We start from the raw sequence: 12,562 nt of genomic DNA, 5'->3' as shown, positions 1-12,562 counted from the left end.
ATATGAATGACAGCGTTGTTATTTCTTTATTGAAAAGGAATCAAACTTCAGCGATTTGTCTTCTTACCAAAAAATATTTCAGTTCTGAAGGAATACAACATTATGATCAGTTGACGCGCGTATTTCAAAATTTAATTCATTGCCCAATTCATACAAAAGTCAAACAAACATGTTCAAAAAAAATGTGAAATGTGTAACAAGCAAGCCATAAGTAGCCATTCATACAATGCCAGATGAGCAAGTAACTTCATTAGTCACTATCAGTTGCAAATTACTTGTTGAAACGTAGTAGTATATATTTACGGTTGAAAGCCGTGCTTGTTTTCTATTTCCCGGGAATTCTATCAGCTAAATATTATAATTATTGATTTCATTACATAACAAACTGCGATGCTAGGTGTATCTAAAATCAAGCTTAGAGCCTATTTTGGTGCCTATTTCTCAAAATTTTCTCAGGACGCTTGAGCACGCCCTGAACCCCAGCCGTGACGTCCCGCACTTTTTCTCGCTCCCCTTTTATGGCCCTACAATTTTATTCTGCTGTGGATTTTGGCTCGCCGTCAATCAAGGGGGGCCCCTCATGTACATCGTTTCTTAAATACATACCATTTTTTTAAGAATACAAATAGCCTAGTTTTATCTCTAATAGCAAATTATTTACCACCCCCTAAATTTCGAAACACCCCCCCTAAAAAGAAAAGCTGGGGAACATACTGACCTGCATACTTTTGCACCCACGGACATTTGAACCCATGAACAATTGCACCCACATACAGATTGCACCCACGGACATCTGAACTCATGAACATTTGCACTTTGATTATTTATATCCCAAACTAGTAGTGCCCGACATTGAAAAAACAGCATATTGAGTACAGTATAGTGGTATTAATATTCTATGAGCAATCACAGTTGTTCATTATTCGCAATTACACAATTTAATTCAACTTTAAAAGTAAAGTTTCGAAATTGACTAAAACAATTTCGTGATGCACCTTCTCATTGCCTATAACGAATGAAAAACGCGAAAATTTTTGCAGCCTCAATTACGTTACAAAATGCAGTTTCAAATAATGGTTTCAGAAGTTCAGCAGATTTTCCTCCGTGTCGGCAGTCATGCGTTTGTTTCTTTAATGCTTTCAATCTATGGGTGTACAATGAGAGTAATTGACGCCGAGGAAACGCTGCGTTTGGAGATTTTTAATTCGAACAGCATCGTATTGGTATTAATTCTTGGAACACAAACAATACCTGTGGCTGCAGGCATTCGATCCCTTCCTTAGTCTGTTGATGGAATGCTAGCAGACGAATCTAATAACAATTCAATGCAGCTTGACTCGTGTTTCAATATTTTAATAGCATGAAAATCCAGCTTCCACAGGACAAAGTCCAGAAATAATGCAGTAATGTTATCAAACATGAAATATTGTGTTCCGGTTAACTGCTAATTGATAATTACAATGTTGAAACTGCGGTAACTGACATTGAATTCGGTGCTTCTCTGGCAGATTATTATAACAAACTGTGTAAACAAGAACATAACAATTAATTACCTTTTCGTCAAAACAATATGCAACTGAACTCAATACCAGTACCGGTACATATCCTAAGCTCATATTTATACATGCAGATTCAAACAACAAAATCTGACACTAGAATAATATTAATACAGCCATACACGTCTGAACTATACAGGGACAGCACTAACTCGTGTTACAGGCCAGAGACAGGAAATGACATGATTTCCAGAACATTCTAACTAAACGAAACATTCTAACTATGACGTCATACAATCTCGCCTGTCAATCATTAAAGACACTGCTGCAAACCGCTGCAGTAACATGGCTCTCCTGCAAAACAATAACTACCTACTATGTTTTGCAATTATACAAATCGACTCTAAACCTAACTCAATGAACACATAAAATTGAACAGAGTAACATTAAGAAAGAAACAGCACTATTTACACATAGATTCCTTACAAAATCTAAAGAAAATTACACTTGCGGAACCAACTCTCAATAACTAGTTTGCCGATTCATCGTTTCCTCTATCAAACAATTTTCAGTTTCCTCATCAGCTTTATATAATGAGCTTTTCCAACTCTGATCTTGTTGCCAAAGAAATTCTGGTCCTCTTAGCCAGCGAGAATCATAAAGAAGTTCTCTTGCACTTATGCCTCTTGAGGCGTCATCACTAGGATTCGCAGATGAATCGATGTAAAACCATGTATCAGATTTACTCAAATCGTGTATCTGTTGCACACGGTTAGCTACGAACACATGAAATCTTTTTGCCTCATTATTTATGTAGCCGAGAACTACTTTGCTATCCACCCAATGAAAAACACTGATGTCCTTATACTCGAGCTCCCGAACAATTAGGTCACTCATTTTTGCTGAGATCACAGCTGCAGTCAGCTCCATTCTTGGTGTTGTGATTTGCTTCAACGGGGCTACACGAGCCTTTCCCATAACAAAACTGCAATGAATCTCACCCCGCTCATTAGTCAGTCTCAAATAAGTACACTGGCCATAACCAATTTCACTGGCATCCGAGAGACTATGAAGTTCAACAGAGCTGATACGGCCAAAGTCTTCAGGTTTATAACAGCGAGGAATCTTCAGTCGCTCCAATTCTAGAATTTCATTGCGCCATTTTTCCCACTTACTTCGCAAATATTTAGGCACTGGGTCATCCCAGTCATATTTTTCTTTGCAGAGTTCTTGTAAAATCATTTTCCCTCTTAAAACAACTGGTGCTAAAAATCCCACAGGATCAAAAATAGAGCTCACCGAAGAGAGGATGTTTCTTCTAGTAAACGGTAGATCCTTTATTTCTATTTTGAACTGAAAATCGTCAGATTCAATACACCAGACAATACCCAAAGTCCTTTCAATTGGTAGAGGATCAACTGTGACGTCCAGAGTTTTAATATCCTTAGCTCTTTCATCTTCTGGTATGGATTCAAGCACTTCGCAGTTATTAGATATGAATTTATGCAATTTGAGGCCAGCACTGGCACAGAGTGCTCGACTCTGTTGAATTAAATCAACTGCTTCTTCAAATGTAGCCACAGACTTCAACCCATCATCCATATAGAAATCCTGTCGAATATAGTTAGCTGCCGCTTCTCCGTATTCGGCTTCTCCTTCATCAGCACATCGTTTTAAACCAAAGTTTGCACAACCTGGACTGCTGGCTGCTCCAAATGGATGACTTTTCATTCGAAATTCTACGATACTTCTGTTGAAGTTGCTATCTTCCCACCATAAGAACCGTAGGAGATTTCTGTCTTCTTCTTTTACATAAAACTGGTGGAACATGGACTTAATATCGCTTACTACTGCAATAGAATCTTGCCTGAATCTCCATAAAATTCCAACCAAATTTGACATTAAATTCGGACCCTGCAAAAGGTAGTCATTTAGTGAAACACCAGCGTAGACCGCAGAGCAATCAAATATAACTCTGATTTGATCAGTTTTCCTTTTATGGTAAATTCCAGAGTGAGATATGTAGTTAACTTTACCATTGAGCAGCAACAATTTTTCATCTGGGACCCTTTCGGCACAATCTCGAAGTGTGTTTTCCATGAATTCAACATAGTCATTTTTAAATCTTTCGTCTTTCAGTAGTCTCTTTTTAAGTTGGAGCAGTCTACGCAATGCTAGTGATCTATTATTTGGTAATGAAACTTCCCTAGACTTTAAAGGCAGAGGCATTTCGAAATGACCATCATTGGTTCTGACTATATTTTCTGATGAAATTTTCAAAAATCGAGAGTCATCAATGGAAAGCTCGCTGTATTTATTTTCACGCTCTGTGAATTCTAGCTCCGGCATTCGCTGTAGATGGCGAGGCTCAATAATTTCTTTTGTCTTTGTCAATAAAGCAAATCTGCATGTTACTTCAGGATAAATATCTACATCATGGTTGCCTACATCGGTATCAATCAGATGAGAAACAGCTGGTTTGAGTGAAGACCTCCGCACTGCTCCAACAATTCCCCAGCCCAGAATTGACCTTTGAGCATATGGCTGGTCATCATGGCCAGCAATTATTTCTCTAGGTCTCAGTACACTAGGAATGTTGTTCCCAAGCAATAATCCAACTGGAACGATTGGATGATATGGTGGAATTAGATCAGCAATTTTTTCTAAATGAGGCCATGCCCTTGCCTTATCTGGTGTGGGTATTTGTGATCGTCTAATTGGAATTTCTTCTCGAGTGTACACCGGTGGCAATCCTATACACACTTTACGATCATAGCTGAGCACTTCCAAACATGATACTTTTCTAGTTGCAATGGCCACATTGCTTTTGAACATTGTTGATAGAGTTATGCTGGTTTCGTGTCCCTTGACACCAAGTTCTTCCTGGACCTGATGACTGATGAAGCCTGTATTAGATTGCTCATCTAGAATGCAATAAGACAAAACTTCCTTACTATGATCACCTTTATCTCTGATCCACACTGGAAGTATCATAGATAAGTCACATTCGACGTCATGCAATTGGTCAATCTTGTTACTGGTCGTAGTGCATAAAGATGTGGTCTGCTCTGACGTCTTTCGTTTTTCTGCTTGATGAAAACAAGTCATATGAGTTTTCTGGCATATTTTGCACTTCGCCTTATCTTTACAATTTCGTGCAAAATGACCGCTTCCCGAGCCACACGCAAAACAAAGATTGTTGCTTAGAATGAATTGTTTCTTGTCCATCCTTGATAAACTAATGAACTTCTCACAATCTTTGAGAAAATGATCCTTATTACAAAATTTACATTGTGCTTTACACTCTTCTTTTGTTGAAGTGGATAGCACCACAACCTTGGATCTTCTGTTTGACATATCGGCTTTGTGATATGATGCTCTAGATTCTTTTTTGAGATCACTCAATTCTGGAATGTTGGCATTCTCTGCTTGATCGTACACAAATCTTACAAGAACATCAAAAGATGGATAAGCATTTTCATTTTTCTTTTCTTGTTTATACTTTCTAACTTCAATTCTCCACAAGTTTATAACGTCATATGGCAACTTTGCCACAATATTCGTATTTTCTTGGGAGTAATCCAGAATACCCAAACACTGAAACCGCCTTTTTGCAGCCAGAAGTTGATTTAGGAAGTCAGAAAACCTTCTTATGCTAATTGGGTCATGTGGTGCTATATTGGGCCATTCTTTCAATTTAGTAGCAAACGCTTTACTTATCAAATTTGAATTCCCATACCTTCGCTTCAGCTCCTCCTTTGCCATTACATATGCATCTTCGGTCTGAAGTAACAAATAACCTTGCACAAGTTCTTTCGGCTCACCGCTCAAATATTGGCTGAGCAAATTCAACTTTTGTTCTACACATGCCGCTTTGTTATCAACTAAACCATTGAATGCAGTCTCCCATGATGGATATTTAATAATTTCCCCAGTGAATACTTCAATTTTGATTTCTGGAAGTCTATATTGAGCTCCTCCTCTATCTGCTGATCTATCACATGTTGTCTTAATTCCACTGGAAAAGGGGTGATTGTTGACAATGTTTTGACCATTGAGCTGGCTTAGCAAGTTATCACCTTGTCTCACAGTAGAATACAGGCTTTGTGGAGATGGTAAATTGCTCATTGGTGCATACCCATATGAAAATGGAACACTTTGCATGGCATTTTGTGTGTAACATTGACCGTCGATTGGAAGGTGCTGCACGACAGAATTTACAAATTGTGGATGTGATGAGCAAATTATGGTTGATGGTGTTTGCAAATGTCTTGTTGAACCAGAAACAGAATAAACATAACTAGCTGATGTTGGTAAAGATGGCTCTCCGTGACATATTGGCAACTTGGAAGCCCCATCTAATTTCCGTTCGGTTAATTTCAAAGACTTGGTACTCTCTAATTGTGATAGAGATGGCTCTCCATGGCATATTGGCAACTTAGATGTCTCACCTAAATTTTGATTGGTTAATTTCAACTGCTTGGTACCTTCCAGTTGTAATAGCAATGGCTCTCCATGGCAACGTGGCAACTTAGATGTCTCACCTAAATTTTGATTGGTTAATTTCAGCTGCTTGGTACCTTCCAGTTGTAATAGCAATGGCTCTCCATGGCAACTTGACGACTCTGGAACCTTACCAGAGTCCTGACTGGCTATAGCCAAGAGCTCATTACTTTCCAGTTGAAGTTTCACTTCTTCTTCATCAAGAACAGATAGGCAGGCTTCATTTACTTCAATTTCTCTTCGAAGCTTAAGATTGCTCATTGATGACTGGAACTCCTTCATTAGTCTATCCTCCTCTTGCTGATACTTTTGCTTTACTTTCAGGTCAGCAAGATTTGTTTTATATTTCAGTCTAAGTGAAACAAGGCTGGAGTTGCTTTGTTGAGAAATTGAACTTTTGTGACTGCAATTAGAGCAAGCAGAACCAGCAATTGAAATTGCATCATCTTCACCTTTCATCTCATCAGTTAAATGCTGAACTTGTTTGGAAAGGCACCTTAAATCCACATTGGGTATATCGCTCATTGTTTCTTCTATTTCTTTTGACATACCACTCGAAGATGCAAGCAACTCGAAATTGACATCAGAATTGACATAATTTGGATTGTCAGCTGTTGGTGTGAACTTTGATATTCCTTCTTCTCGGTTGTCTTGACTTGCCATTATTCTGTTGACTGTTATTGTTGTTAATTCTGTAAATATTCCTGATGACTCGAATCTGACAGTTCAGCAGACCTATTGTCAGTTACTGTGGCTGCAGGCATTCGATCCCTTCCTTAGTCTGTTGATGGAATGCTAGCAGACGAATCTAATAACAATTCAATGCAGCTTGACTCGTGTTTCAATATTTTAATAGCATGAAAATCCAGCTTCCACAGGACAAAGTCCAGAAATAATGCAGTAATGTTATCAAACATGAAATATTGTGTTCCGGTTAACTGCTAATTGATAATTACAATGTTGAAACTGCGGTAACTGACATTGAATTCGGTGCTTCTCTGGCAGATTATTATAACAAACTGTGTAAACAAGAACATAACAATTAATTACCTTTTCGTCAAAACAATATGCAACTGAACTCAATACCAGTACCGGTACATATCCTAAGCTCATATTTATACATGCAGATTCAAACAACAAAATCTGACACTAGAATAATATTAATACAGCCATACACGTCTGAACTATACAGGGACAGCACTAACTCGTGTTACAGGCCAGAGACAGGAAATGACATGATTTCCAGAACATTCTAACTAAACGAAACATTCTAACTATGACGTCATACAATCTCGCCTGTCAATCATTAAAGACACTGCTGCAAACCGCTGCAGTAACAATACCTATATGACAAAATGTGATTACTTTGTTATATTATGCGGTTTTGAAAAACATTTTTTAAAGCAATTCAGGATTGAACAATGTCATCGTTCAACGATATAGAAGTTATGATGTATTTGTGTTTTGTTCGGTTGATTGATTAACACAAAAAATGATCAGAATGAACGTCTGGTTTCCTGGAGAGGTCTCATAACTTTTGCTTAAGTTAAGCCTTTATTTTTTGTCTGTGACATTATAATACCAAACTGTAAACTTGGGCAACAAAGAGACAACTCAAAAATCTATATATACAAAATACCGAACAACGATGAACATCTAAGCTACTTAGCTATTGCCATGAGTGTTAGCAAAGCTTCGATGACCAGACATGGCACACCTCCACACACTTTTCAAATTTGTCATAACAAAACCCATCCATTTTGAACATAATAATCACAATTTTTCATTTAGAGTGAAGACATATTGACATAGAACAGTCTTTACATGAATATTGCACTCGATGTGCACGTCTTGTATAAATTGAAAATATCAAACTCACGGTCAAATATTGCAGCCCAAAATGCCTAGGAGGCAATTCACCAAAATGAAAATACACTTGATGCGAACCTCGGGCAGCGACACCCGTGATAAAAGTCTAACTCTGATACAGGTTGAATAGAAAGAAGTCAAAAAATATATATAATTAAAAAGATTAATGTCCAAAAAACAAATTCGTTACAAAAAAAAGAGACTCCGGGCACCGGCCAGTACTGGTGAGTTCACCACGGGTAACGTAACAGCATGGCAGCATACAGCAGACTGAGTGAAGATTTAAATTGGAACGATATTTTCGCGGTATACCGAGCATATCGAATATATATTGAGCCAACATTGAACATGACATGAATACTCGCATTGCAGTAAAGTTGCAGAAAAAAGGTAATTCATCTTAATTCACGACATTTTGTGTTTGAGCAACGATTTTGTAAAAGTAGAAATACTATTGGACGTCATGTAATATACGGACGTACAGAAATCTCAAATATTTTACCCAGGTTCAAAGGCATTGTAATGCTTGCATGTTGGCAGTATTTGCGTATATCCACTGATTAAATCAGTGCTGAATCCGCTTTTTAGATTGCAAAATACACAAAGACTTATAGCGACACCTAGGTCCGGGTCGCGTCAGCCGTCGGTTGGTCACATGGCTTGCTCGCCACGTTCTGATCTTTGGGGTTTCAAATTTTGGGCAATCTCCTTTAAACTCTTCAACCACACCCACCTCAACAAATAACCTTCTGCCTCAATCTAACTTGAAGTTGAGTGCAGTTTACTCGTTATTGTCAGAGACTGATCAGAGCTGATTTTTTTGTCAGAGCATGATCTTGTGATTGACTTGCGCAACTCACGTCTCGTCGACCTAAACTCCAATATTTCCAATAGTAAGATTGCTCAAGTTTCAGCTTTGCAACCATACTTTCCCCGGAACCCAAAGATTTTGGTTTCCCGGAAGCTACCGGAAAGGTCGTCATGGTAACGCCTCCCGATCGCTCGTTTATAGTCAGAACTAGGACGGAATCTGATCGTCTTCAAACCTCTGACACTCGCTCTTGATTAAAAGCGTCAATTCATTCGGTGTACACAATAAGATTCTAAACTCGCGTTCTGGTGTGTGATACTGAATTATTTGTTGTGAGATGGTTTTCTACACCGTTAAAAATAGACTTTGTTACCTTCAAACATTTGGAAATATTTTATAAAACATTTCGAAGAGATTGTTGAAGCATGAGCTTCAAAAAAATGCCTCCTAGAGTTAGATAAAAAAAATACAATGTATTTCCGTGTCAAAAAAATTATCTGAAGCGTTGTTATTGCTCTATAATTCACATAATACGCCTTCACTGCTGGACGTTGGTGGCCAGTTGTAAATACCAATGTCGCTACAACTTGATGGGGCTCTTTGAACAATTGCCATGTGCGTATAAGCAGAATTTTTAGAGGGATATCCAGGATATCATTTCATAAATGAAGCTTGACTTCCATCGGAAAGTGTCACGATTTCAGTCTGTAAGGAAAAGAACATATTATGTTTCTTGCAACAAAGTCAAGCTTTTTTTCGTTTCATAACATAGCATTAGTGACGAGGGAAAATACAAAAGATTTTGCTTTAGTATACGTGTGGTTATACTAAGATTTTAGTATACATTCATCGATTCAGAAGAATTTATTGTCTAATTGGCCAGAACCTTGTTCGGAGTGAACTGTTAAAATATAAATGAAAGAAACCGGCGGGAATATGAAACAATATGAATGTATTTTTTAGAAAAGTGTTGATTTACTTATATATAGAATATTATATAATATATTTCATTTCTTCGCTGATGCTAGTATTTATAATGATGTCTTAAATACAAATATGAAATAATCGGACTTTTAGTTTGTTACATACTTATTTAGTAAACGAAAGAAACATACTTTTCCGCCAGGAAACAGAAGTCAAATCAGTATAAGCCAGCATAAATCTGGTGAATTATACAGTTAAATCAGTGAGAGTACAGTAAAACGAGTACTGATTCAACGTATAGTCTTTGGGGCGATGTGGGACACTCGCCTTAAGATAAGACCTAGTTTATAGCGCGAATTTTTATTTATTTTTTGATCTAGTCGATAGCAAGAAATCTCACCAACAGTAAATGAATAATCTAAGACGCGTGGAAGAGGAAAATGTTAGGTTATTTATGAGTAAATGGATATCGGCTCACCAATTTTGTGTATTTGAAAATTTCATCATTTTCCACTGTGTAACTTTGTTTTTGATATATGAAAATAAAAGACACACCCAATAAGCCCTAGTGGTATTTTTCGAAAGAAAATTGTAATAAGACACGGGGATTAGGGAAAACGGGACAAACAATAAGTTTTAAAACTCGCGTTATGTGCGAAACTGAATTATTTGCTGTGTGCTGTTTTTCTACGCCGTTAATAATAGATTTGTTAAATTTATACATTTGGATATATTTTATATGACATTTCAAAAAAAGCCTTGAAGAAAAATGCTTCGTGAATTAGATAAAAATACAAAGTAGTCTATGTCAAGAAAATTATCCGAATCAATATTATTGCTCTATAATTCACATAATACGCCCTCTCTGCTGGACGTTGGTGGACAGTTGTGAATACCAATGTTGACAGAACTTGATGGAACTCTTTGAACAATTGTCATGTGTGTATGAGCAGGAGATTTAGAGGGATATCCAGAATACCATTTCATAAATGGAGCTCGACTTCCATCGGAAAGTGTCACGATTCCAGTCTGTAAAGAAAAGAACATTGTTTCCTGCAACACTGCAACAAAGTCAAACTCTTTTTCGTTCCATAACATGGAATTAGTGACTAGGGAAAATACAAAATATTTTGCTACAGTATACGTGTGGCATCCTGGACGTTCTTACAATGTGATCACAAATTATAAAATTGGTATTCTCCAAACGCTCGTTTAATATATCTCTAATTGAAAACAACAAAATGGAGATGTTCAAATATATATTAAAACGAAGTAGTTTGCTGCAAATTAGTAACTTGTCACGTGAAAATTGCGTTCTCGTGAAGGAAAAAAATGGGATAGCGAAATGTTTAATAAAATATTAGATCTCCAAGGATTCATAGAAAATTTAGGAATAAATACCAGTAATATGCTTCTAGCGACAACAACATTCTTTAATCACAAAGCATTTGGAAAATTACAAACGATCGTCAGGTAAAGATTATCAAGAGACGTTAAAATTTGCTACAAATGCGGACTTTGTCAAAACATATTTTACAATTCAAATTGGAAAATATATATATAAATATATTTACAGCTGGATTTGTTCGCATTCCCACCCATAGGAAATTCGTACTCCTCTTTGCAAATATTTTCGCTCGAAGGTATCGCATGATGACATCGTAATGTTTTTCCGAATAAATATTTGCTGGTGAGCCATTCCGTTCTGCACATGTGGCTTCCCATCTGTCATAGCCTGTCACACCATGATAAGGACTCTCTACCCAGTAGCATTTACCGTCGAACTTTATTTCACACGCCCCTGAATAATTTAGGAATATACATAATTTTCTGGTAAAAGCGGGCATGAACTTATATGAAAGTTTGTTTACTACGAAGATGTTTACTACCAAGATTATTTAAACGATAAATTTTCGATTAGACTTTTTTTGACCGGAGTCTACATGAACGCAACTCTATACGGTTTTAAAGATTGCTGTTGTATTTTCTGCATACCTTCTCTGTTTTCTAAAATCTTTATTCGTTCCTCCAATTTCTCAATCACCAAGGTAAGGAGGGCGTTGTTGTTTGCAGCTGATTGACTAATACCTGAAAATGGTGTAAGTATTTTTGAACAACATGAAGTCAACAGCTTGCAATAAAGAAAATTAAAATTGCTCCACGTGTTATATAATTGCGCTAAATTATTTTATAAAGTAGATCGGTTGCAAATGTGTATAATGTCCAAAAATCAAATGGCATTTTTATGAGTTCAGTTTTGAAAATATTAACAAGTTGAGCAAAAAAGATTTTCGAAGAAGAGTCGAGCCCTTTCGTATTCGACCATAGGAATAAGGTCTTTCATGATTTTTAATGCTTTCAATCGTACCGCCAGCTGAAAAACCATTTTACCTGGCGCAATCTTCTCGTCAATTTCAATTTCGATGCGTTCATAATCCACAATAGCTGGAAGCCCGACGGGTCCCGGCCGGCCTATTTCACCTTTTTCTCCAACTGGTTCTTTCTTCCCAGGAGACCCTTGAGATGTTTCGATTCTGATTGATGTATGTGTCCCGCCTCGGGCACAGAGTGTTTGAAATAAATTTTCAATTTGCGTACAAGCTGGAGTATCATCAAATGCATTTGACCAGCTAACAAGTAAAAGCAGACCCAGCGTTTTTATCGTTAACATGATGCAGATTTATCTAATGATTCTATTTTCAATAGGCATATAAAACTATTTTTAAAAAATGGTAAAATAAAGTTTTATCCAATATTGCTATAGTTGAAATCAGCTTTTTATGAAACACAAAACTGAACTCATCATGAATACCCAATATATATAACTTTTTCTGTTTTTTTTCTAATCTAAAATTTTGAGCAATGTGCTCAGCGCCTCAGTGGTATATATATATATATGACAATATATATATAGAAAAATTTGAGTATTCGGCGACATCTTATTTAATATATATAGCGG

General features: G+C 36.9%; 2 protein-coding genes across 2 annotated transcripts; both read right to left on the bottom strand.

The window, feature by feature from the left end:
* Positions 1-1,248: 1,248 nt before the first annotated feature.
* LOC120328550 (uncharacterized) lies at positions 1,249-7,332 on the bottom strand. Its single transcript, XM_078120103.1, has 2 exons — positions 6,077-7,332; positions 1,249-5,983 (listed from the first exon to the last, which is right to left on the bottom strand). Exons 1-2 carry the CDS (start codon positions 6,660-6,662, stop codon positions 2,019-2,021), a joined length of 4,551 nt encoding a protein of 1,516 aa, XP_077976229.1. The 5' UTR covers positions 6,663-7,332; the 3' UTR covers positions 1,249-2,018.
* Positions 7,333-10,222: 2,890 nt separating this feature from the next.
* On the bottom strand, positions 10,223-12,314 carry LOC144431914 (uncharacterized). Its single transcript, XM_078119675.1, has 4 exons — positions 11,995-12,314; positions 11,599-11,691; positions 11,178-11,404; positions 10,223-10,632 (listed from the first exon to the last, which is right to left on the bottom strand). Exons 1-4 carry the CDS (start codon positions 12,272-12,274, stop codon positions 10,444-10,446), a joined length of 789 nt encoding a protein of 262 aa, XP_077975801.1. The 5' UTR covers positions 12,275-12,314; the 3' UTR covers positions 10,223-10,443.
* Between the last annotated feature and the right edge of the window lie 248 nt (positions 12,315-12,562).

Source organism: Styela clava, chromosome 14 (assembly GCF_964204865.1).
Source record: "Styela clava chromosome 14, kaStyClav1.hap1.2, whole genome shotgun sequence".
Taxonomy (NCBI): Eukaryota; Metazoa; Chordata; class Ascidiacea; order Stolidobranchia; family Styelidae; genus Styela; species Styela clava.
This window is presented reverse-complemented; position numbering and strand designations above follow the sequence as displayed.

Bases quoted from the DNA above. Each gene is read 5' to 3' on its own strand.
- LOC144431914 (XM_078119675.1), bottom strand. From the start codon at position 12,274: ATGTTAACGATAAAAACGCTGGGTCTGCTTTTACTTGTTAGCTGGTCA. The intron at 11,692-11,994 runs GTAAAATGGTTT...CACCATTTTCAG, and splicing joins TGACGAGAAGATTGCGCCAG to GTATTAGTCAATCAGCTGCA. The intron at 11,405-11,598 runs GTATGCAGAAAA...TAAATTATTCAG, and splicing joins GATTTTAGAAAACAGAGAAG to GGGCGTGTGAAATAAAGTTC.
- LOC120328550 (XM_078120103.1), bottom strand. From the start codon at position 6,662: ATGGCAAGTCAAGACAACCGAGAAGAAGGAATATCAAAGTTCACACCA. The intron at 5,984-6,076 runs GTACCAAGCAGC...TACAACTGGAAG, and splicing joins ATTGCTATTACAACTGGAAG to GTACCAAGCAGTTGAAATTA.